The following is a 24,326-nucleotide window of genomic DNA, read 5'->3' as shown; positions in this document are numbered from 1 at the left end:
AAAAAAAAAAAAAAAGAAATCCACTGTTATGAGCATTTTGCATAGATCTTCTCTCTTAATTCCCATGACAATCCTTCCAAGAAGATACTCTTCTTCCCATTTTGCAGAAAAAGACACAGAGAGGGTAACTGGCATACCCAGGGTCACAAAAGCAAAGGGCAGAGCCAGATCACATGAGACCACAGCCCAATGCTGAAATCTGTGCTCACTCTGCCTCCTCTCACCCATCAGTGCAACTGGTGTCGCCAAGCACCTTCCCGTGCACACCAGACCCACCTCTGAGGGCGTGCAGTCCTCTCCAGATACCCATGCAAGCACCTGCCAGATGCCAGGCAGCCCTGGCTACTCTGTGGGTCCCTCCTCTCTCCTCTCACAGCAAGCTGGCTAGGAGCTGCTGCCTCTGTTCCTAGAGCTGGGCCCAGAAGTCCAGAGATCCACAGGAGAGCGTTACCCTCTTCACAAGATCAAGTTTTCTGATCCATGAACATGGGATGTCTTTCCATTTATTTAGGTCTGTTTCAGTTTCTTTCAACAATGTTTTGTCACTTTCAGGGTAGTAAGTTTTATACTTCTTGTGTTACTTAGTATTCTCTTTTTTTAAAAGATTTTATCTATTTGAGAGAGCAAAAGAGTGAGAGAGAGAGAGAGAGAGAGAGAGAGGAGAGTGCACATGAGCAGGGTGAAGGGCAGAGGGAGCAGACTCCCTGCTGAGCAGGGAGCCTGATGCAGGACTCGATCCCCGGACCTCAAGATCATGAACTGAGCCAAAGGCAGACACTTAACTACTGAGCCACCCAGGCGCCCACTTAGTATTCTCTTCTTTGGGATACTACTGTAAATAAGTTGTCTTAATTTCATTTCAGTTTGCTCATTACCCCTGAACAAATATACACTTGATTTGTGTGTACTGACTGACTTTATATCCGGCAGTCTTGAATTTTTTATGACTTCTTATTGTTTTCTAGTGGATTTCTTAAGATTTTCTGTACATGAGATCATGTTATCTGTAAATAAGAGATACATTTACTTCTTTCTTCCTTTCTAATCTGGATGTATTTTATGCCATTTTCTTGTCTAATTGCTCTGGCTAGAACTCCAGTACAGTGCTGAATAGAAGTGAGAAAAGTGAGAATCCATATCTTCTTCCTGATCTCAGAGCAGAAGGAGCCACTCTTCCTCCATAAGTATGATGTTGCCTGTGGGTTTTTTGTCGATACCCTTTATCAAGTTGAGGAACTTCCTTTCTATCCCTATCCCTAGGCCCTTCTATGTTTTTATCATGAGAGGGTGTCAGAATTTATTAAATGCTTTTTCTGAGTCTACTGAGTTGAACGTGTGGTTTTTGTCTTTTCTTCTACTGATGTATTACAGTTGTTGATTTTCAGGTGTTAAACCACCCTTGCATTCCTGGGGTAAATCTCCTTTGCTCGTGGTACGATCCTTGCATATATCGCTGGATTCAATTTGTAAGCATTTTGTCGAGGAACTTTGCATCTAGACCCACGGAGCTGTTGGTGCTCCAGTAATACTTCTCTCCCTGTGCCGTACCATCAGCCTTTCACATTGGCGTTTTATCTTCTAACTTGAAAAAACAAAACAATAACAACAAAGCAAACCTCTTTTTACCTGCCTTCCCCTCCAGCTACTGTCCCATTTCTCTTTCCCTTTACAGCAAACATCTTGAAACAGTTGGTTATCCTCACACTCCAAGTCCCCTCCTCTTATCCCTTCTCACAAACCCACGATTCCCAGGCTTTATCGCCAGCACTCCACCGGAACCACAGGTGCCCAAGTCAGTGGGGGAACTGTGCTCAGTGTCCATTCTCTTCTGGTTGATCTGTTGACAGTGCATGTTGTCACTGCTCCTTCTTTCCTAGACATTCTCTTCATTTGGCTCTGGATCCCCAACTCACTCCTGGCTCCTCTCCCTTACTTCTGAGCCCCCTCTGCTGGCTCCTCCTCAGCCCCTGACTTCTCACCTGGGAGCAGCTCAGGGCTCAATCCTCATCCTCTGCTGTCCCTACACTTGCTCCATGGTGTCTCGTCCAGCCTCATGGCTTCAAATCCCATCTATGTGGCAAAAGCCTCCAAATTCTCTCTCCAACCCAGTCCTCTCTCCAATTCTCTCGACTTTAATGTTTAACTGCCTGCTGGACATTTAAATTTAAGTCTTTAACAGGTATCTCAGATTAAGCCCCAGTGTGATCTCTCAATCTTCATTCCAAACACTGCACTTCCTGTGGTCTTTCTCATCTCAGTTAATGGCTAATCCATCCTTTCAGTTGCCTAGATCAAAACGCCTTGGGATTACCCTTGCCTTTACTCTTTCTCTTATACTTTTCTTCCATTCCAGCAGGGAAATAGTACTACTTTTACCTTAAAATATTTCAAGAATTCAGTTACCTCTCATCACCAATACCATCCAGGACCAAGCTGCCATCATCTCTCACTGGCATTACTGAATAAGGAACTGATTTCCCTGTTTCTGTCCTCGCCTTGTTTGCTCTATTCTCAACACATGGCCAAAGGAATCCTGTTAGAACCCAAGTCAGGCTCTGCCATTCTTTGTTCAAAACCCACCCATGGCACCAAGGTACTCAGGAAAAGTCCGTGTCACCATGACGACAAGGCTCTACTGATTTATTCCCCATTGCCTCTCTGACCCGTTTCCTGCTCTCTTCCTCTCCGCAGACTCTGCTCCGGGCACACTGGCTTCCTTGCTGCTGTTCCAACATGGACACTGCTGCCTCTGCTTTCAAAACTCTCTGCCCAAATATGTGTGTAATTCACCCTTTCATCTTACTCAAAGATCATGAAACTCTGTCCCCCATCATTCTTGCTTGCTCTCCCCACCTCATCTTTCTCCACTGAGTTCACTGTCATCTAAACTGCAACAGGCTTCCTTATCGTACTTGTTCCCTGGTTTCTCTTCCAGAATGGGCACTTCATGAGGGAGGGCAGGGACCTTGTCTGTCCTGCTCCCTACCGTATCCCCAGCCCCTAGAACACACTCCCAAGTGAATGAATGACTGGCGGAATGAATGACTGACTGACTGAATGAATGAATGCCCGGACAAGAGGTACCACAGTCAGGGCCACCTCAGGGCAGGCCATCAGCGGTAACAGGCTCCACTGACCCTGTGTGTGTACCCCCGCGTTTTCTCTGTGGGGACAGCCGGGCTCTCCCCTGACTGCAGCAGGCACACTGCCCATTCCCGTCTGTCAGAGGTGGCCCACTCTTGGCCAGAACAAACACGCTTGAAAGGGCTCACGGACTCCGTGATTAACAGTGAAAGAAGCCTCCTTTCTAAGCCTCCTTTCCAGGGGAAGCCAGGCTAATAACAGCTTTGCCAGGAAAGCTGCCGAGGCTGACTGCGCCCACCTGCGAGTGCCCACGGCTTGCCCAGACATGTCTGCCATGGCTAACCCCTGGGATTTCTGCATTTCCTCTATGCTTCGGGTAGAAAGCAGATAAGCGCCTTTGATGATGGTTCCTGTTTTAATTCTTACTTTCTTCAGCACGCAGCCTGAGAAATTTGATAAACGCTGGGGGGGGGGGAGAGGGATGGATCTGGGTTCTACGTGGGACTCTGCAAAGGGTCCCAGTTGTGCAGAAGCACAGAGAAGGAGTGGGGGGAAGGAGGAGGCGAGAGAAAGACAGAGAGAGACATAGACTTGTGGCCGGAAGCCGGCTCCCTGTGTAGACCGGCTGTGCCAGCATCCTGCGCGGTCCGAGTCAAAGCACGGCGGCGTCTGGGCTCACAACACCCACCTTTGTTTCTCAGCTTTGCTCCCTGACGGGCTGGGTTATCTTGGGCAAATTACATAGCCCCTTCGGCCTTTAGTTTCTCTTTTTTTTTTAATATATTTTATATATTGAAATATGTGTACATCCAGAAACACACTTAAGGCATACGTGTACAGATTACCCATTATTGTAAAATGAACGCCTGTGGAACTAGGACCACAATCCTGGCTTTTATGGCATTCATTTCTCGGTCTTTCTTTCTGCAGCCTCATGACCTATCCCCGAATAATAGTTTCCTTCTGCCCTATTTTCAACTTTCTAGAAATGGAATCATACCTACAGTATGTTACTGGGCCTCCCTAGTCCCTCGATATGTTTTTAAGATTCAGGCATGTTGCCAGGTGGGGCTGTAGTTGATTCTTTCTCATTGCTGTAGGGTTTCTGCTGCGAGAACAAACCATCTTTAGTTATCCAGTGTGTTAGCGTCAGGCCATCGCGGGGAAGGCTGCTGGGAACACGTGACGTGTATACGTCACGTGCACTTTCTTATTTTATTTTTTTTGGAGAGAGAGAGGAAGAGAGAGAGAGCGCAGGCGGGGAGAGGAGCAGGGGGAGAGAGAGAATCTCAAGCGGACTCCACACTAAGTGCAGAGCTGGATGTGGGGCTCGACCTCACGACCCTGAGATCAGGACCTGAGCCAAAATCCAGAGTCGGACCCTTAAGTGACCGCGCCCGCCAGGCACCCCTGTGTGTGCAGATTTCCATCCGGGAGGAGTGTAGCAGCGGAGCTGCTGGGGCCTAGGTGTGCATAGCATCGACTGTCGCAGATGCTGCAGGTTTCCCCAGCGAGCCGCGCAGGTGCCTGGAGCTCTCTGTCCTCGTCACCCCTGGAAACCACCCACCTCCTTCGCGGAGTTTTTCTGGCGGGGGTAGTGCTTTCACGCACACCTGCCTGATCACTAGTGAGGCCGAGCGCCACTGCCTGTGCTCTCTGGTCACGAGCGCCTCTGTTCTGGTGAAGGGCCGGTTCTGGTCCCCTGCCCGAGCCGCTGCTGGCGCCTGTCCCTGCGTTACTGACGTGCAGGAGTTGGAGGAAGCCTCGCGTGTGCGGCAACAGCCTCTCCCACCCTGTAAGCTTGTCTTGTCATTTTCCTAATCTGCTTTTTAAGAACAGATGCTCTTCATTCTGTGGAGGACAATTTATCAACCTTTTCCTACAAGATTAATGACTTTCTGGACTCCTGCAAACAATCTCTCTCTGCCCCAAGGTCACGAGGATGTTCTTTCCCCAGCGTTCAAAGGCAGCACCTGTTATAATCAAAGTCCAGCCGCACGAGGGTCTGTCTCTGGGCTCTACTTCGTTCCGTGGGTTCGGTTTCAGCCACCCTGCACTGAAGGAAGTCTGTGGAGGCTGCAGAAATCATGGGTGGGCTCGGGTCTGGGGTCAGAGTTGCTGCAGTCATCAGGGGCAGGGAGGCCGTGGCTAACAGCGTGAGGCTATCTGTGACGCGCAGGAGAACACCTGACTTGGGAAGTTCTATCGACTCTTCTCCATGAGGACTTCTGGCTCCAGGAAAGGCGGTCGGGCAGGCCCAGCCAGCAATGGCAGAGGAGAGATGGCGAGGCGAGGCGTGAGGAACGGGCTCGGCCTATAGGGCACCCAGGGTCTGCAGATGGGCTCCGAGCCCCGCAGGGGAGCTTCCGCCCCCGCCTGTACACCACTCAGACACTGTGTGCAGGAGAGAAGACATCCACGGCTCGCATGGTCACAGGCCAGCAGCTCCTGGTCCCCACACTCAGCAGGGAGTTTGGTGGCCCCAGCCCGGCCAGCATGGCGACCCCTTCTAAAAGCTCTTTCCTGATGACTGCAGAGGGTCACTAACCTACAGCGACAGCAACCGCACGGCCGGGGGCCATCCTTCCTTGTTCTCGCACCCCATGTCCCTCAACAAAACCTGGCGGCCTCCCTGCAGAACACACCTGCTGCTCGCCTCTCTTCACCGTCTCCTCCACTCCCACGCCAGCCCGGGCCCCCGTCACCCAGGTCTGAGGGCTGTCTCAGCCTGCTGCGTCCACGCTTGTCTCTCGATGCTCCACCCCTCACGTGGCGGCCAGAGGGCCCTTTATAAATCTGAGTCAGGTCTTGTCTGTCTCCTGCTCAGAGCCCTCCTTGGCACCCCATCGATTTAGAACAGAATCTGAGATCCCCACCAGGTCCCCAAGGCCTCGGTGACCTCTCGTGCCTCACATCCTCCACTCTCCAGTCCTACTTCCTCAGACCCACTGGCCTTCCTGAGATTCCCTCTGTTCATATCACTCATTCCTACCTCAGGGCCTTTGCACTGGCTGCCTCCTCCACCTGAATGCTCCTCACCCAGCATTCCCCTCGCTCTCCTGGCCACTTCATCGAGCTGGCTGGGCTACAGCATCTGACACAGCATCCCCCATCCTCCTACTGAGCTTTACTTCATTACATCTCTCTCTACTCGACGTGATGTGGCACCTTTACTTGCCTGTTGTCTGTCTCCCACTGGACAATGGATGGGGGGGCACGGGGGAGGAATCTCTATTTTGTCTGTCACTGAACTCCTAGCGCCTGGAATACAACTGGGTACGTCTCAGACACCCAAGAAGTGTTCTTAATCAAGGTGGAAGCCACTGCTGTCACATCAGGACCCGGGAGCAGGCTGTGTGGGCAGCGCAGGGGCCCCATGTGGCTGCAGCGAGGCACGGCAGGGGGAAGGGCCTTGGGCCTAGTACACCCACCTCACGACCGCCTACTGCCCAGCAGGGCTCTGGGTGCACGCCCCTGCCTCAGGATTCTCGTTGGAGGAGGGCACGTTTTGGAAAAGTGGCCCCGAGGCCCCCTGCTGCCACCCCCCTGGCACTCGGGAGGCGTGACTCTTGGGGGCTGGCAGCACACGAGGCTGGCACGGCCTGCCTGCTGTAGCCAGTGAGCCCCGAGCGAGAGGGGTCCTGCAGGCTCAGGGCGGCGTGGGGGCATGATTACCTGAAGGCAAGGGTTCTAAAGAGCGAGCATGCGATCTACGGGCAGTACCTCCGCCACGGGGGGCCCAGATGACCCGGCGGATGGCCTGCACCCAGTCCTCCATGTCTCGCTGGGAGCTGGCCAGGAGCAGGAGCGCCTCGGGGCTGGCCGGCACCTTCTCCCGCTCCCCGGCACCACCTGCAAGACAGGAGACACAGGCTTACTGCAAGGACCCCGTGTGACGGCAACCAGAAGGCGGATGCTCGCTCCCACAGGGAGCCTCTTCTTCCCTGCGGTGGGAGGAGGCCGCCTCTCCCAAACCCGTCCGCAATGGCCAGCCTTCTGGTTCTGTTTTGGCAGCAACCCCCACCCCCCGCCCCCCTCCCTGGGCCCACCTACCCCTTCCACGCTTCCTGGGGCCCTTCCAGGTTTCAGTGTTGTCCTTTGGTCTTTGCTACATTTCCACATCAAAAAGGAAATCATCAGAGCCCCCTGGCTGGGAGAGGTGCAGAACCCAGAGTAGCCTCCCTCTATAGTTTGTTTTAAATCAGCTTTCCACCTCCTAGGCACGCAGTGCAACTTCACCTCATGCTTTTAACTTAGGCTCTGACATTCCAGCCTGAGGATGAGACCTGATTGTCCGTAAGCAGTAACCTTACCGAGGGTTGCTATGACACCAGCATGGAGCAAATGCTCCAGAATTCTCCACCTGCGCCTACTCACAGCTAGACAGTGGATTGTTACATCAAGGCAGAAGGTGGGAAAGCTCAGACCGACGCTCATTAAGTGACTTTTTCCCAGTGGTTCTTACATTTTCATGTGTAAATGAACGGATCTTGGACGTACACAAAACCCAGTTCCACTGAACTTTATAGGTGATTTAAGGGATGTTCGAGAACGATCTCGTCGTTATTCGTCCCCAACATCCTGCAATACGTATCTCCCCCACGTGCTTGCTCCCGGCCCCAGAGCCCTAAGCAGGACTGTCCACACTGGCTGTGAGTCCCCGAGACCCGGGTTCTCAAGGGGCTGGGACAGCAGTGAGGGAGAACTGTGAGACCCAGGACACCCCCTGCTAGAACCCGCAGCCCCGGGACGGAGACCAGACAGGAGCAAGCGCTTCCCGAGTACTTGGTTCCTGCCTGGGGCTCTTCTAGAAGCTGCAGACACGTAATTGGGCAAAACTGACAGACACACCAGCCCTCCTAGGATTCTTTCATCTCCACAAAGGCTCTGTGGAAGGAGGTACTACTGCTTTCTGCATTTTTAGACGAGGAAAGGGAGGCACAGAGCGATTACGGAACTTGCTTGAACTCACACAGCCACTTCGTGGAGCCTGGGATTCCAAGTCCCCCGCTCTGGGCTCTGACCCACCCCACGCTCTTGTCACCCCTCACAGACAAGGCAGTCTGCAGGGGTCGGTCTGATGCCGTCCCGGCAAAGCCCCCAAGGACTAGGAAGCGGAGGAGAGTGCTCTGAGAGCCAGAGCACGGGTGGGGTGTGGCCTCACTGCGGGGGCACCGAGCAGGGCTGGCCTTCTGGAGAGGCCGGTGTGGCCGAACACTCAGGAGGGTGGCGAGCAAGGAGACAAACTTGCCGGGACCCCAGGATGCCTTCTGCACACCCAAGCCCCATCCCCGCGGGGCAGCAGGGCTGTGGAGGCAGAGGGGAGGGGAGCCAGGGGCGGAGACAGCAGAGCCCGAGGCCAGAGAGGCGGTACTCATGGCCCGGTGGGCTCCTAAGGTCATTCCCGGGGGTGTGGGCGCTGCCACTGAGGCGGGAAAGCGGGGAGAGGAAGCTTCCAGAAACCACAATGAAGCTTCTCTACCTTCCCTTCTCTGAACCAGTGTCTCAGGATGACTCAGAAGAAAGAGATCTAGGACTCCAGGGATTTGTTGTAGTTACTTGCTTGTCCTAAATACTCACTTTTGTACCTAATCTTGGCTCCTCGTTTTAAATTCTTTTTCCTTAACAGAGCCACTCAAGTTGCATAAGCTTCATTCAAGTTCCCACCAAACTTGGATCCATCCTGCCCAGAGGTCGGCAGGTGCTCTCCTGCCCGGTGGGCCCCTGCCTAGAGTCCTGCCCTCCTGACGCTCTGCACGTTTCACTTTCCGTGTATGTTTATTCATGCATATTTTCATTACCCATGTTCAACTTTTTAAGAAACAGCCGCTGCTGATTTCCCAAGTGAGGGCACCATTCTGTTCCTGCCGGCAGGGTACCAGAGTTCTAGAACTCCACTTCTCACCAGCACTTGGTGTGGTCAGTCTCACTCTTAGCCATTCTGATGCGGGTGCAGAGGGAGTGCATCGTGTTTCAATTTGCAGCTCCCAAATGACGAATGATTTTGGACATCTTTTTATGGACTTCACTGCCATGCATGTATCTTCTTCAGTGAAATATCAGTTGAAATCATTTGTCCATTTTTGAAATGGATTGTTCATTTTTTCCTTATTGAGTTTTGAGAGTTCTTTATATATTCCGGAAACAAGTCCTTTATTAGATCCACGCTCTGCAAATACTTCTCCCTGTCCAGGCCTTTTCTCTTTGTTCTCTTAAGTGTGTTATTTACAAGAGCAGAAGTTTTTAATTTTAGTGAAGCCCAATGTATCCATTTTTTTTCTTTTATGGAGTGTGCTTCCGGTGTTGTATCTAAGAAATCTCTGCTTAACCCAAGGTCATAAAAGTTTTCTCCTAGAAGTGTCGTGGTTTTAGGATTTGATTTAGGTCTATGAGTTAATTTTTGTATTTGGTGCAAGGCACAGACTGAACTTCATTCTCTTGCATTGCATGTCCAGTCTTTCCAGCACCATTCGATGAACAGACCGTCCTTTCTCCGCTGACTGGCCCGTGCACCCACACGGGTGACGGTGGCCGTCTGCACAAACAGTTTTATTTCTTCCTTTCCCATCTGGGTGCTTTTTGTTTCTTTTTCTTATCTCATTGCAGTGACTAGAGCCTCATACATAATGCTGAACGTAAGCGGTGAGAGCAGACATCCTCTCTTGTTCCTGACCCGATAGCAAAAGCACTAAGCTTTTCATCCCTAAATAAGTCTGCTGTAGAATTTTTGTAGATGTCCTTTCTCAGGCTGGAGAATTTTTCATCTGTATTCATGAGGGATTTTGGTCTGCTGTTTTCTCTTCCTAGAATGTCTTTGTCTGGTTTTGGTACTGGGGTCACACTGGCCTCACAGAAGAAGCAGGTAACCATTCCCACCTTTTCATTTTTTGGGAAAAGTTTGTGTACAGTTGCTGTTGCTTCAAACTTTAAATATTCGGCAGAATGCAATGGTGGAGCCACCTAGGCCCGGACTTGGCTTTGCGGGAAGGTCTTTAATAACAAATCCAACTTCTTTCATACATACGTGTATTTTTTCTTGAGTGAGCTTTGGTAGTTCGTGTTCTTCAAGGAATTTCTTTCATCTAAGTTGTCAAATGTATAGACGGAATGTTGTCCATAATATACCCTTCTCATCCTTTTAATATTTGGAGAATCTGTAGTGATGTCACCTCTCTCATTTCCGATGTTGGTAATGTGTGTCTTCTTTTTTCCCTCTGGTCAGTATTGCTAGAGGCTTACCAATCTTTTTGATCTCCAAAACCTAGCTTTCTGGTTTACAGATTTTGTTTATTGTGTGTCTGGTTAGCAAATTTTTTAAAGGGCTAGATAGTAAATATGTTAGGTTGTCAAGCCATATGGTCTCTGCCATAACCACCCACTCTGCTGTGACAGCCAAAAAGCAGCCACAGACAATATGTAAACAATAGGGCACAGTTGTGTTTGTGTGAAACTTTATTTCCAAAGAGAGGGAGCCAGCCAGGGGCTGTAGTCTGCAAATGTATATTCTAGTTCATTGATGGCATCTCTGATCCTTAGCACTTCTTTTCATTTGTCTACTTTGGCTTTCATTGGGTCTTCCTTCTCTCGTTGCTCACAGCGACAGGTGCTACACTGCTCCAAGTACCGCTTATAGGCACCCCCCCCCCAATTTTGGTACGTTGTGTTGTGTTTATTTTAATTCAGCTCAAAATATTTTCAACTCCAAATAACTTCCCTTTGGATTTCTCCTTTGACCTATGAGTTATTTGGAAATGTGTTAGTCTCCAAGTTGGGGGAATTTCCCACCAATCTTTCTGTTATTGATTCCTACTTTAATTCCACTGTGGTCAGATAACACCTGTAGTACGACTTGAGTCCCTTTAAGACTTGGTTTTGCCCCAGAATATGGTCTGGCCTCTAAGTGTTCTCCGAGCACCGTTTCTGATGAGACATTGGCTGCTACCTTCCTCTGCATGTAACGCGTCTTTCTTCTCTTTCAGCTTCTGAGCAATTTGAATATGATGTGCCTCCGTATGGTCTTCTCCATGTTTCTAGAACTTAGGACTCGATGAGCTTCTGAGATGTCTGGGTTTATAGTTTTCATAAAATTTGGGAGATGTGGGGCCATTACGGCCTCAAATATACTTTGCCCATTTTGAGATTCCAAGTACATGTATATTAGGCAGCCTGAAGTTATTCTACAGCTCACTGATAATTATTCTTTTCTTTGTGTTTTCTTTTTGGAGAGTGTGGTGGGGAGAACAATAGTGTCCGGAGACTCCTATTTCCTAGGTCCTGGGACCTGTCCCTGTGTTAGGTGACAGGGCAAAGGAGAATCAAGGTTGCAGATGGAATTCTATTGCTCAGGCCTTAAGGTAGGCAGACCCCCGGATTATACAGACGGGCCCACGGTAACCACAAGGGTCTTTAAACGTAGAGGGAAGAGAGCCAGAGAGAAATATGACCACATACAGGTGACAGTGATGCAACGTGATGGCTCAATCGCCGTTTTTAGCCTCAAAGATGGAGGGAGGGAGCCAGCAACTGGCAGCTTCTGGAAGCTAGAAAAGTCAGGAAAATGGATTCTCCCCTAGCGCCTCCCGGAAGGAACTCAGCCCTGCTGACGCCATGATTTAAGCCGGGGAGACTGGCTTCTGACCTACAGAGCAAGAAGATAATACATGTCTGTTGTTCAAGCCACGGAGTTTATCGTAATTAGTTACAGCAGCGGAGAACTAATACAGACAGTTCTGACCGCTATCTTCAACGCACTGATCTTTTTATCATCTTCTCTGTCTAATCTGCCATTAATCCTATCCAGTATATTTTTATCTCATACGTTGTGGTTCGATCTCTAGAAGTTTGATTTGGGTCTTTTTAAAAATAGTTTTCACGTCCCTACTTCACTTTTTGAACCTATGGAATACAGCTATAAAAACTGTTTTACTGTCTCTGCGAATTCTGAGAGCGTCATTTCTACGTTGGTGTCAGTTGATTGCTTTTTCTCCTCATTGTGGGTCCTCTCTTCTGGCTGCTTTGCAGGCCTGGTATTTTTTATTAGATGTCAGACACTGTGATTCTTAAATGGTTGGGTACTGAACATCTGTGTATTCTTCTAAATATTCTTGAGTCCTGTTCTGGGATGAAGTTAGGTTACTTGGAAAGGGTTTGATCTTTACAGACTTTGCTTCTAAGGTTTCTTAGAAGTGGGTCCAGAACACTCAGGAGAGAGCTAATTATTCCCCACTTCAAAGGGAAAAACCCTTTGTGTTTTCTATGCAATGCCCCATGAGTCACGAGGCTTTCCTGGAGGGCACGTGGGACAGGCACTATCCCCTGCCCTGTGTGAGAGGGCACACTGCTGCCTGGAGTCCTCGCTAGTGGTTCTTTCCTCGGGCTCAGGTCATTTCCTCACACGCACATGGTGATGAATTCTCGAGGAGTTTTCTCTCTGTGCAGCTCTTTTCCCCTGGGTATTCCATCCCGAAAACTCTAGATGCTTTGGTCTCTCCATCTCTAAGCTCTGTGTCCTTAATGCATGGAGGCTAATGGGCTCCACCTGGGTTTCCCCTTTCTGCATTACAGCCGGAACTTTCTCAAGGCAGTAAGCTGGGGCATATGTAGGGCTCACCTGGTTTGCTTCCCATCTTTTGGGGATCACAGCCCTTCACTGCCTAATGTTGAGTATCTTAAAAACTGTTTCAGGGGTGGGGCGCCTGGGTGGCTCAGTCATTAAACATCTGCCTTTGGCTCAGGGTGTGATCCCAGAGTCCTGGGATTGAGCCCCACATCAGGCTCCCTGCTCTGCTGGGAGAGCCTGCTCCTTCCTCTCCCACTCCTCCTGCTTGTGTTCCCTCTCTCGCTGGCTGTTTCTCTGTCAAAGAAATAAATAAAATCTTTAAAACAAAACAAAACAAAACAACAACAACAAAAAACTGCTTCAGGGGTGCCTGGGTGGCTCAGTCAGTTAAGCATCTGCCTTCAGCTCAGGTCATGATCTCAGGGTCCTGGGATGGAGCCCCACATTGAGCTCCCTGCTCAGCGGGGAGTCTGCTTCTCCCTCTCCCTCTGCCCCCTGCCTGTGCTCTTTTCTCTCATGCTCTCTATCGCAAATAAATAAATAAATAGTAAAAATATCTAAAAAAAAAAACCAGTTTCATATTACTTGTCTTTTTGTGTGGGGGGGAGTGTTTTAGGTGAGAGGGCAAATTGGTACCTATTACTCCATCTTATCCAGAAATGAAAGTCATGCTACCACTTTTAAGGACCTACTATACGTAAAACACTGCACAAGATGCTTAACACGCATGGCCACACGGGGTCCTCATGAGCACTGTAGGAAGGAGTATTACTGAGCCCATTTTACAGATGAGTAAACTGAAGCTCTGAGAAGTTACACATTCAGCTCACAAGCAAACAAGCGGAAGGGCCAGGACTCAAACGTAGGTTTGTTCAACTACACGCTCATTCTTTATTTATTATCGAGAACCTTCTCTGGCAGCAGAGGGCAATCCAAGGAAGATAAAATAGGTCATTAAGGCAAACTCTGGGATTTTCTACAGCATTCAATTATTTATGTGCACTTTTTTCTCTGCTGCTTAGGAAAGAGGGGTATTAGCTTTAGTTAAAGAAAAAAATCCTAACAGCCAATTATTTCAGGAAGAAGAGCGTCATGAAAGCAGAGGGTCTCCTGCTACTGTTTTGGGTTTTCTCCTGTCCTGTGTTAAACCAGTCTGTGTGGCCCCGGTGTTGCCAGCCCCTCCTGACACAGGTGCAGGCCTCAGAGGCCTCCTTGAACGGGGCTCGGAGTCCAAGCCTGGCCCTACCCTTGGCTCCACCAGGGGCAGCACAGTGACTTCACGTCCCCAAGTGTCCATCACACCCCTGGACGGTGAAGAAAACTTTAGGTTGGCGGCCACCTAGGAGAACGAAAGGAGATACTCCCCTAGTTTAGCACCTGGCCTCTAACAAGCACTCTTTAAATGCTCGATTTTATTATCACATTCAACGAACTATAACAGAGGGCAGACTTTTCCCGCCTCAGCACGACCGGTATTTCTTCCTTGGGGTGGCGGCTGGTCTTGTGCAGGGAAGGAAGTTAAGCATAATCCCCAGCCTCTTCCCACGAGATGCCTGTAACAGCCTGCCCCCCTCTCTCCCAGGCTGGCCACCAAAAAATGTCTCCATATGCTGCCAAGTGTCCCTTGGGGAGCAAAACCGCCCCAGTTAAGAATGAGATATCGAACAACCACATGTATTTCCTCTGAGTCTAAATTTAGTGTTTTACAATTCGACAGCTGTGTGATGTTCCCCAGGCTAGCGTGGCTGGTCTGAAAATCGTCACGACTTTGTCCATCACGTCAGCCTCCTCTTGGGTTCCCACCTCAGTGCCGGGCAATCGGGTACCTCAGGCAGAAAGTTGGGGCCACCTGGCCTTTCCCCCCACCCTTGTCCCCACGCTGACCTACACTGTCCTCTGGTGGGCTCACACCGTCTCAAGACTTTCTGTGATGACCATGCCATCCCTATGCTGATGACTTCCAAGGTCACTGTCCCCCGGTCCTCCAGACCCACTCTCCACTGGCCGCCCCACAGCTCCACTGGGATGTCTCTCCAGGCACCTCCCACTTACCAAGGACGAAATCCACTCTGGATCTGCCCCACCCTCCCCGTCTCTGGTCAGGGCGACCCCTCTTCTAGCTACTCAAGTGGAAACCAGATGCATCATCAGCTCTGCTCTTTCACATTCCACATCCATTCCTAGCCGTAAGTTCCACTGGTTCCTCTGATAAAAGACACTCAAAATCTGACCACGCTTCACTGTTCCACCTGGTCCTGGCCACCGTCCTTTCACATCGAGATCACTGGCGTGGTCTCCAGGCCTTCCCTGGCCCCCTACGGTCTGTTCTCGGGATGGCGGCCACAGTGGACCAGTAGGACCCAAACCAGCTCACAAGCCTCTGCTCAATGCAAAAAGTGCCCCTCGCAGCAGAGTCCTTGCCCTGATCTTCCAGGCTGCTCCTCCCCCTCCCAACCCCCCCCCCCCCCACTCCTCTGACTTCTCGGCTATTCTCTCCTTAGCTCTCGGCCATTACTCCCATTACTCAAACCACCAGGCACGCCCTTGCCTGAAGGTCTCTGCACCCGCCCTCACTGTTGCCCCAGAAGCTGTTCTCCCAGACACAACCTCGCCTGCCTCCTTCGGCTCTGTCCTCAAGTGTCGCCTTCTTGGGACCCGGTCCTGATCACCCTGTTTAAACGTCCTTACCCACTGTGACCCATGCCTCTTCCCACTCAGCACAGCCCAGTACACACACAGTTTATGTGTTTACGTGACGTGCTTATTCATACTGGTTATTTTAGGCCCAGCCCCACTCCGTCTGTCTTGGCGGCCACTCCAGCACACCAAGCAGCGGGGCCCGGGGAGGGCGTGCAGGGACTCTGTGACGAATGGGGGGTAAATCGCAGCGGCCGCAGAACCAAGGCGGACGGCACGCACTAAGCGCTCGCTCTGAGGTCGGTGTGATGCCAATGAACGGACGAGCACCGTGTCTGAATGCTCACAAAGGAAGTGGTGCCATGATCCCCTCTTACAGGAAAGGAAACTGAGGCCCAGAGATGGTTAGAAGCATGTCCATGCTGTCAAGTCAGTGAACTAGGACCCTAGGCAGACGGGTTCCTGACCCTGTCCCCACTGTGTTCAAGGGACCGGCCCCCAGGTGACCCAGCCAGGACCCCACCCCAGGTTTTCTTATTCCCAGCCGGGCCTTTCTTCCCCTCTGAGCACCTCAACTGAAGAAACTCCTTTTGTGCATGAGTCTCTCTTTCTACCCATGCAAGGGGCTCTGGGGGAGAAGAGGTGACTCCAAAATACAGCGGCTCCTGTCCTGGAACCCCTATCTCTCAACTTTTCTGTACAAAAATCTTTATAATAAAAAGAAAACAAAAGAGTAAATGATATTTATAAGAGCATTTTTTAAACCATGGTAGCGCAGAGGACTCCATCTAGGACATTCAGGTGAAAAAATTGTCATTCTGATGTAATTAATCAAATGCTATCTGTATTAGGCCAGGAGTTATGGAAAATGTTTAAAAAATAAAAGAAATCACTATTTAAAGGTGACAGTAACTGCAAGAGATGACCTACCACGGGCCCTCCATCTTTCTACTGGGAGCTCAGGGAGCGGGGAGCCCTAGGGAAGCCCCTGCTGATAGATTCCGAGGGGTGAAGGCCAAGTGTGAGAATACAGCTGTCTGGGGCAGTGTGGTCCAATGGAAATACAATGCAAGCTACACGTACTTTTTAAAATGTTTTGGTAGCTACATTTAAAAAGGATAAAGAGACAGGTGAAGTTGCTTTGAATAATATATTTATCCAAACACATCCAAAACAGTACCATTCATTTCAACCTGTAATCAATAATCTTAATGTATTTTTTACGAGGCCTTCAAAATCTAGTGTGTTTTTGTCCGAACAGCACATCCAGACTAGCCACGTTTCAAGTGCTCAGTAGCCATGTGGGCTGGTGGCTACAGAGCCTCAAGCTGGGGCTGGAGGGGAGGAGGGGAACCACCCTCAGACTTGCTGAGACTGTGGCTGGGGGTGGGGGTGCAGCTCTGAGCAATGCCTAGGAGCCAGCTGGGTCCGTCCGCGGTCTCCAGGGGCTGCCTCCCTGCCCATCCCTGCCAGCCCACACCAAGCTGACCCCCACAGGGGTGTAAGCCGCCCCTCGGGTTCATGTCCTCTGTCTCCACTCATTTCTCTTGACCCGCTTGGAGTCACCAAACACCACTTGCCCTTCAAGGGTTAATCGCCCCTGGCCTCCTGTCCCTGCAGCCTGCTCTTGACCCTGGTTGCCCACTTACCCCTGGGCTGACGCCTGCTTCTGGTCAGATGCCTGGCGGGGCAGAAGGGCATGGTGTGGTAGCAGGGGGCTTGTGGCCCCAGAAGCAACCGCTGGGCACAGCAGGCCAGGGACAGAGGCCAGGCAAGCTGGCGGCGGCAGGAGTTGCTGCCGTCCTGTCCTGTCCCGTCCTGTCCCCTGTGCTCTGCCGCTCTGCCGTGGGCACTGGGCCAGGTCCTTTTTTTGTCTCCTTTGGGGAACTTCTGCCCTTCTCAGCGCCCCAGGGCAGGGACTGTCTGGGGCGGGGCCAGGAGGCCAGAGCCAGCCGGAACCGCAGGCCCTCCCGCTGGGGCAGGGTCCGCAGGGGTTCAAACAGCAGAAATCCCAAGTCCTTGCACCAGCCACCTTGCAAGCGAGCTCCCCTGCGTCCTGCCCAGAGCTCAGCAAGTGCCTTCCCTCCCTGGCTGGCCTGCTGCTGGGTCTCTCCAGTCCCCCAGCTCCCTAGGGCCCCAGAACACAGGGCTGGACCCCCAGCCCCACCAGCTCTGTGCGTCGGGGTCCTCTCCAACTGGAGACTTGGAGAGCCCACCTCAGTGGGTTGGTGGGGACTCAGAGAATACATGGAAGAAGCCTGAAAAATGTCAGTGCTTATTTGCCACAGAATCTTTCCGTTTTCATCTCTTCATCAGCAAAATGAGGCCAGTAACCGGATCTACCTGGTGAGGTTCTGGTGGGGGCTGAACAAGGAAGCCCTGAGTTGGGCATGCCACCTGCACAGACTTTGTAAGTCACCACCAGCCCTGCCTCGGGCAGGGAAGCCGGAGCCCCGGGAGCTTCCAGGGGTCCAGGGCCACCCAGCTGGCACAGTCCAGACTTGAACTTAGCCATTGGGGACTTTTGCCATGAAATCAGCTGCCATCCCCACAGTGTCTCCACCATCCTCGAGACAAAGAGAGCTAGAGGCAGCCCCCTTGCCCAGCCTGGCTGTGTCTCCTGCATCACTCATTCCTTCCAGGGCCCGGTGTCAGAACCTGGACCATGGGAAGCTCTCAAGTTATTTCCTAAAGGGCTGGGGCAGGCAGTGGGCACTAAACTCTGGTGAGAGGCTATGCTGGTATTGATGCCACCTGTTTATGTGCCCATCCCCCCATTTGTCCATCTGTCTGACCAGCTACCCATCATCCATCCATCCATCCACCCATTCATCCGTCCATCCATCCATCCCTTCAACAAAGAAAAGCAGACAATTAAGAACAAAGCACATCTGCTTAAAACTCTTCGGAGGGCCTATGGTTCTTAGAATAAGAGTCAACTCTCCTGTGATCCTGGGGTTCCAGGTTCCCTGACCACATTTCCCCCGCTGGCCCACCCTTACTGCCAGCAGCCACTTGGACTCTCTCTTCCTCAGACTCACTGTTTTCCAACCAGAAGTCGGCACTTACAGGTGCTCAGAAGGCTGTTCTACTGGTTCCTTGCTGGGCCAGCTCCCTGCATCTTCACACCCCAGCTCAGATGTCACTACAGAAACCTTCCCCTGCCCCAGGCGAGAACCTCTGTCAAATACCTTTCCCTCCTGCCCAATTACTCTCACTCTCTTTTCTCCGTAGAGCTTATCACACTGGGAAATGAGCTTATTTCTGTGTCTGCTTGTTTATTGTGTCTCTGCGAGAGGAGGCAAGTTTCATGGGAGCGGAGCCTGCCTCCCTTGGTCTGGCCGGTATCCCCAGGGACTGGTCCAGTGCCTGGAAAAGGGTGGGAGCACAATGAATTGCAGTGGTCACTGTGGGGACACATGGAAAGCTCTGTGGAAGTGACAGGCAATCTCGCTTAGGACAACATCTAAGTTTTATTGGGTCTTTACAATATTCTGGGCATGATTTCTACCAACTGCACATTGTAGCTCAGTATTTTAGCTTCACGATGACCCTGTAAGGTGGTACAGTGATGACAGCCACTTTGCAGATGAGACAACGGGCTGAGTAAGTGGCTTATGAGTGCGGCTTACGGTAGCTCTGGTCAGCAAGGGGAAACTGCATGCCAGCTGGTCTCCCAAAGTGCTGGCCACTCCCACCCTTGCGGGCTGAGGATCTGTCCTCCTGGTTCCATCCCTGTGGTGGGCAGCGTCCGAGAGAGCCCCCAGTGAACCCTGCTTCCTGGCATCACACCCTCTGGAATGTGGGCTGAACCTAGTGACTTGCTTTCAATGAACAGAAAAGGCAAAAGGCGACAGGTCTCACCTCTGAGATCAGCTTCCGAAGAGACAGACTGTGTCTTGTGTGCTCTCCATGGCAGCAGCCCTCAGCCAAAGGATGAGAAGAGACTAACAACCCACCCCTACATTTCCAGAAAGCCTTTTCATTGCCATAAATGCGAGGGAAAAAGGAGACCAGGGAAGGTAGACGGACCCAGAAAAGAGGATGTTGAAATCTGGGAGTGGAGGGTGTCTAAACACTCAGCCTCCCCTCTCTACTCCATCACCAGGGCAGCCGTGCCTGCCCCAGGCCCAGGGGGCAGGGAGGGGTGGAGGGCAGAACACCAGGTGTTCCAGTGACTGGAGGAAAGACTCAGGTCCCCAGGGTTCCTTTAGGGCTCTCCTTGAATCCGTTTTTCCGAGGAAAAACCTTAGAAGGCACTTGACAACTTTTAACGTCCATTTTGATGGACATGTTACATTAAATAAAAACAGAGGGCCCCTTCTTTGACAGGGATATAGCAAAGCCAACACCGTGTTTCAGGGAGAGACACGAGCAGCGTTGCCATCAAGGCCAGAGACAGTAAGGGCGTGCCCACCATCGTCACTGTTACTGCACATTTTCCTGGAAGTCTTCAGCAGTGCAAATTAGATTGGAGAAAGAACGTCAAACAATAAAAGCTGGAGGGAAGGGTACAGTGTTATTATTATTGCTATTGTTATTTCTGTATGTGGAAAACCAAAGTCAATGACCTGAAAAGGACTGCAAGCAGTAAGAGAATGCAGTAAGGTGAGCAGACACAGAATTAATCAACAGAGACCACAAGCTATTTATAAATTAGAAGAAACAGAAATACCATCACGTGAGTAGGAAAACCCACATAATAGAATACTGATTCACCCTGATTTCATCTATACATTTAAGACAAGAAAATACTCGTAGCATTTCTTTTTAAATTAAACAAGTTGATTCTAAAGTTCGTAACAAAAACAGCAAAGGCATTTTGGGGGGAAAAAATGAAGTGAAACCAATTTATTAAAACGGAATTGAGGATCCAGCCACGGTAAGTAAAACCAGCCAGGTCCCTCAGTACATGAACAGAGATAGATTCAAATACACATTGGAGTTTGGAAAAAAGAGTTATTTCAAGTGGGCAAGGACAAGACATTACTGAATAAATGGAAGAGAGACAAAGGGATAGCCCCCCCGGAGAAAAATGACCGAGTTGGATCATTATATCTGACCTTATAACAAAATAAAAATTCACCATGGGTCAAAGATTTAAAGATGAAAAATGAAACCACAGAAACACGAGGCTCAACAGTGGGAGGAATTTCCTATGATCTCCAAATTGGGGAAGGCCTTTCTACATACGACACAAACCGCCGGAGACCACAAAAGAAAATTTTACTGCACAAAAGTTAAAAATATTTGCATGGCAAAGAAAAGAAAGTGAAAAGACAAATGACAAAAGGAGGTGAGAGGGACAGACAGTCACCAAATATGATGCTCTGTGGGTGTTGAAAACCGTGAGGCTGTGCTTAATGCCCAGATCTGGAATGTTCTCTGCTAGCTACTGTCAGGTGAAAAACACAATGATTGTGACCATTTTTGCACAGAAAGGGAGGAAAGAAGAATGGAAGAGATACTTATGTGTTTGAATATGTGCAAAATATCTCTGGAAGGAACGAGAAGATTCCATTGGGAGTAGTGGCTTTTCCGGGGAGGGAAGCGGTGGCACAGGGAGACTGGCTTTCCTCCCTTTGAAAAGCGAACCATGTTATCTATTTTAAAAACTAAATGACAGGGGCACCTGGGTGGCTCTGTTGGTTGGGCATCAGCCTTTGGCTCAGGGCATGATCCCAGGGTCCTGGGATCGAGCCCCGCATCGGGCTCTCTGCTCAGCTGAGAGCCTGCTTCTCCCTCCCCCTCTGCCTGCCACTCTGTCTACTTGTGCTGTCAAATAAATAAATAAAAATATAAAAAAAAAAAAAAGAAAAACCTAAACGACAATAGAATTTTTAAAAAATTTTTTAAATGACAATAGAATTTCATATAAAGTGACAAGTAAAAGAAGCCTCACATCACCTGCGGGCCATGGGAGCAATGAGGGGTGGGCTGCAGGCTGTGTGCTCAGCAAGGAATCAGCCTCAGTGGGCCTACTGGCAGCTGGGAGTTGGGGTGGGGGTACCAGCTCGGGGAGGGGTGAAGGGGGGGTTGCAGGTGGAGGCACCAAGCTGAGGGGGCCCCTTACCATGTTGCTAGGAGCAGATTTGTGTATCTCTTTGGGGAATAGTTTGACTATATCTATCAAAATTTTAAATGGCCAGCAATCCCTTCCTTCCAGGGAATTTACTCTGTGGATAAATTCACTCCTGCATATAAGGAGTCAGCAAGAATGGACTGGGGACAACTTAACAGTCCATCAAGTTACATAAATAATGTACTGATTACATAAATTATGTATGACCCCCCAAAAAAAGGTGGCAGCAGGATATGTGATCGGGGATGATACACGATGACGGAGAAAGCACAAAACAGTGTGGCCAGTGTGCTGCCATTTTAAGAGTCCCATGTACTCCAGGGTGTGGTTGTGTGAGCTCATTTTTGCAAGGACGAGCAGGACTGGGTCCAGGGGCCTGGGCTCGCTTCAGGAGAGGAGGCAAGGGGCTCAGGAACAGAGGGGCTTACTTTTCCCTAAGGGCTCTCTGAAGTGTATGTGTGTGTGTGTGTGTGTGTGTGTGTGTGTGTGTGTGTTATTATGGGCACAGATTCCTTTCTTGAACAAAGATTGTCTCTTTTTATTGTTAAGGGAGGTGGTAGTTTTCGTGTTTGGTCCGGGACAAGTTAGACCTGCTTGTGCTTTGAGTACTTTTTTTTTTTTTTAAAGATTTTATCTTTAAGTCATCTCCACACCCAAGGTGGGGCTCGAACCTGCAACCCCAAGATCAAGAGCTGCATGCTCCACTGACTGGGCCAGCCAGGTGCCCCTTGAGTACTTTTAACTTAGAAAAATGCCCCAAATATCCTCCAAATGGTTTGAGCTCCAACTTTCCCTCTTGCCAGCCCAGCCCACAGCAGTTTCATTTCTCAAAACCAGCATCTCCCTGGGAAATCTTTTGTGGTTCTGGGGATGTTGGGGTTTTTAGGGAATCCATACTGACCTTGCCCCAGGCAGCACCCATGGGAGAACGGACTGTGATTTTTCTCACAGGGACAATTGCAGAAGTGAAGGAAGGAATGTGGGGCTGGCTGGGGAATGCCTGGTCAGAGGGTCCTCTCTGAAATGCAAGTCAGGCCTTTCCCTTCCCTGGTAAGAATTCCACACCAAGGCCTCCCTCCTCTGCCTTCAGAATGTGTCCTGGTTTGCTGCTTGCCACCCGGGCTCCTCTGGGGTCAGCTGAGTGTACCTTTTCAGGCCATCTCAGCACCACTCCAGGCACTCTGCCGCACTTCTTATTCCTGGGCCATACCCTGCACTTCGTGCCTCACTGTCTTTGCACATGCTGTTCCCTCTTCTTGGGACACCTTTCCACTTTGCACATTTGGTAAACTCCTACTCATTCATCAAGACCCGGCTCAAATAGCCCCACCTCTCCTTCACCTTCCTTAACTTTTCCCCCTTGCTCCTCCCAGTTTTCCTTATCCCATTCTCCCTTCCACAAATATATATTAAAGGTCCACCATGTGCCAAGCATGGTGCCATGTGCTGGGGACGGGCAGTGACAAAGCCAAGAGGCCCTGCCTCTTAGAGAATGCAGCCTGGTGGGAAGGACTGGCCTGAACCATTATCACAAACACATGCAAAACCGCCATCAAAAGCTTAGGAAGGATTCCAGAGGTCTGGGGGGGTGGGGGCTGAGACCCTAGTTTGAGAACTGCGTCCACAGGGCCACCTGCCACCAACACCTTGGGCTCACCTGGCTCTGCTCTCCCGACCGCCCTGGGGGAGCCAGGCCGGAGCAGTAAGGCTGCATGGCCAGGACTGGAAGACACCGCCGATGGTGAGGCCAGGGCACCCTTGTCCCCTACCCCCTTTAAAAATAACTTTTGTGAAGAGAAAAACAAAAAACAAAAAAAAACAAGTGAAAAATAGCACCAGATTCAAATGGAGCATGCTAACTGCCAGAGGAACAGCGGGTTCTTTGGGGCTCAAGGGTGGGGAGTTGTGAGGGAAGAGGGCTGGGCCTGACACTCAGAATGGAAAAAAATGCGATTTATGCTGAGCGACCTGGAGGGAATGATGGTTTAACTCATTATTCTTAGGGACGGACAAGGGAATTAACATTTTAACATTTATGGAGCGCCTACACAGTGCCACCCTCCTTACCGCCCTCGGATTCGAGCTCTCCGAGCTCTCCAAGGTCTGCGTGCAGGGCGGGGCCCCCTGTTCCTGCTGGGCCCCAATGTCCGAGCTAGCAGGGCCCCTCGCTGCTCACGCCAGCACACACTTGAACCCCTCCCAACAAGAGTGTGCAGGAGAAACCCACCCCGGCGGTCAAGGCTCCCAAGCCCTGCAATCTAGCAAGTGGTGGAAGCCTGACATGCAACCAGGACCCCTCCTCCGTCCACACCCAGCCCCTGCCCCCTCCCAGCCCCGGGGTCCCACCCTCCTGGGCTCCCGTCTAGGCTCCCCGGGTATGAGCTGCCTCCAGGACCTCTCCTTCAGCTGACAGAACATCTGGTTCCAGGTGGGCACATCAGCACATCTGTTAAATGAGTGAGCGAAGCACCGGGGGCTGACCGGAGCTGGTAGTAACTGCGGGAAACTGGAACCTTCGCTACTTTGCATTGCTACCGAGTGTTTTTTCCCCCCACTAACTCCACCTGTCTTGGCCTGGGTTCCTCAAAACCAAAGCCTGAGACAAGGACTCCTGTGCTGGTGGGTTTGGGAAGCTACCCCGGGGAGAGGTGCAGGGCAGGGAATGAACCGGGGAAGTGGACAGAGCCCAGAAGGATGCTACCCATTGGCTCCAGTTACCCACTGGTCAAGGGTGGTCCCTACAGTTTTCACGTCCCTCCCCTCTCCTTCCGCCAGCACTCTGAAGGGCTTGACCCCCTACAGCACTGGTAGGGAGTCTCTTCCTTTCAAAGGGGCAACAGATACTCGGGGAGACCCCACTGTGGCAGCTCTGTGCTTGGCACAGGGGTAGTGGGGGGGAGCACATGGGAGAACAAGACAGGCAAGACCCCACCCTCCTGGAGCTTATTCCTGGGGGAAATGGAC

General features: G+C 50.8%; 1 protein-coding gene across 3 annotated transcripts in view; it reads right to left on the bottom strand.

The window, feature by feature from the left end:
* The window catches only part of ARHGAP22 (Rho GTPase activating protein 22), a 138,631-nt gene that overhangs the window by 21,922 nt on the left and 92,383 nt on the right, over positions 1–24,326 (bottom strand). Inside the window, exon 4 of one of the 3 annotated variants that reach the window (XM_045809897.2) lies at positions 6,760–6,936. The exons of 1 other annotated variant lie outside the window; for it this stretch is intronic. In XM_045809897.2, coding sequence (XP_045665853.2) covers positions 6,760–6,936 — 177 coding nt within the window. The remainder of the gene's footprint in view (positions 1–6,759; positions 6,937–24,326) is intronic. One more of the 3 variants, XM_045809898.2, reaches the window with a different exon arrangement.

This window comes from Ursus americanus, chromosome 6, assembly GCF_024610735.1.
Source record: "Ursus americanus isolate L20-20 chromosome 6, mUrsAme1.1.p, whole genome shotgun sequence".
Lineage (NCBI taxonomy): Eukaryota > Metazoa > Chordata > Mammalia > Carnivora > Ursidae > Ursus > Ursus americanus.
This window is presented reverse-complemented; position numbering and strand designations above follow the sequence as displayed.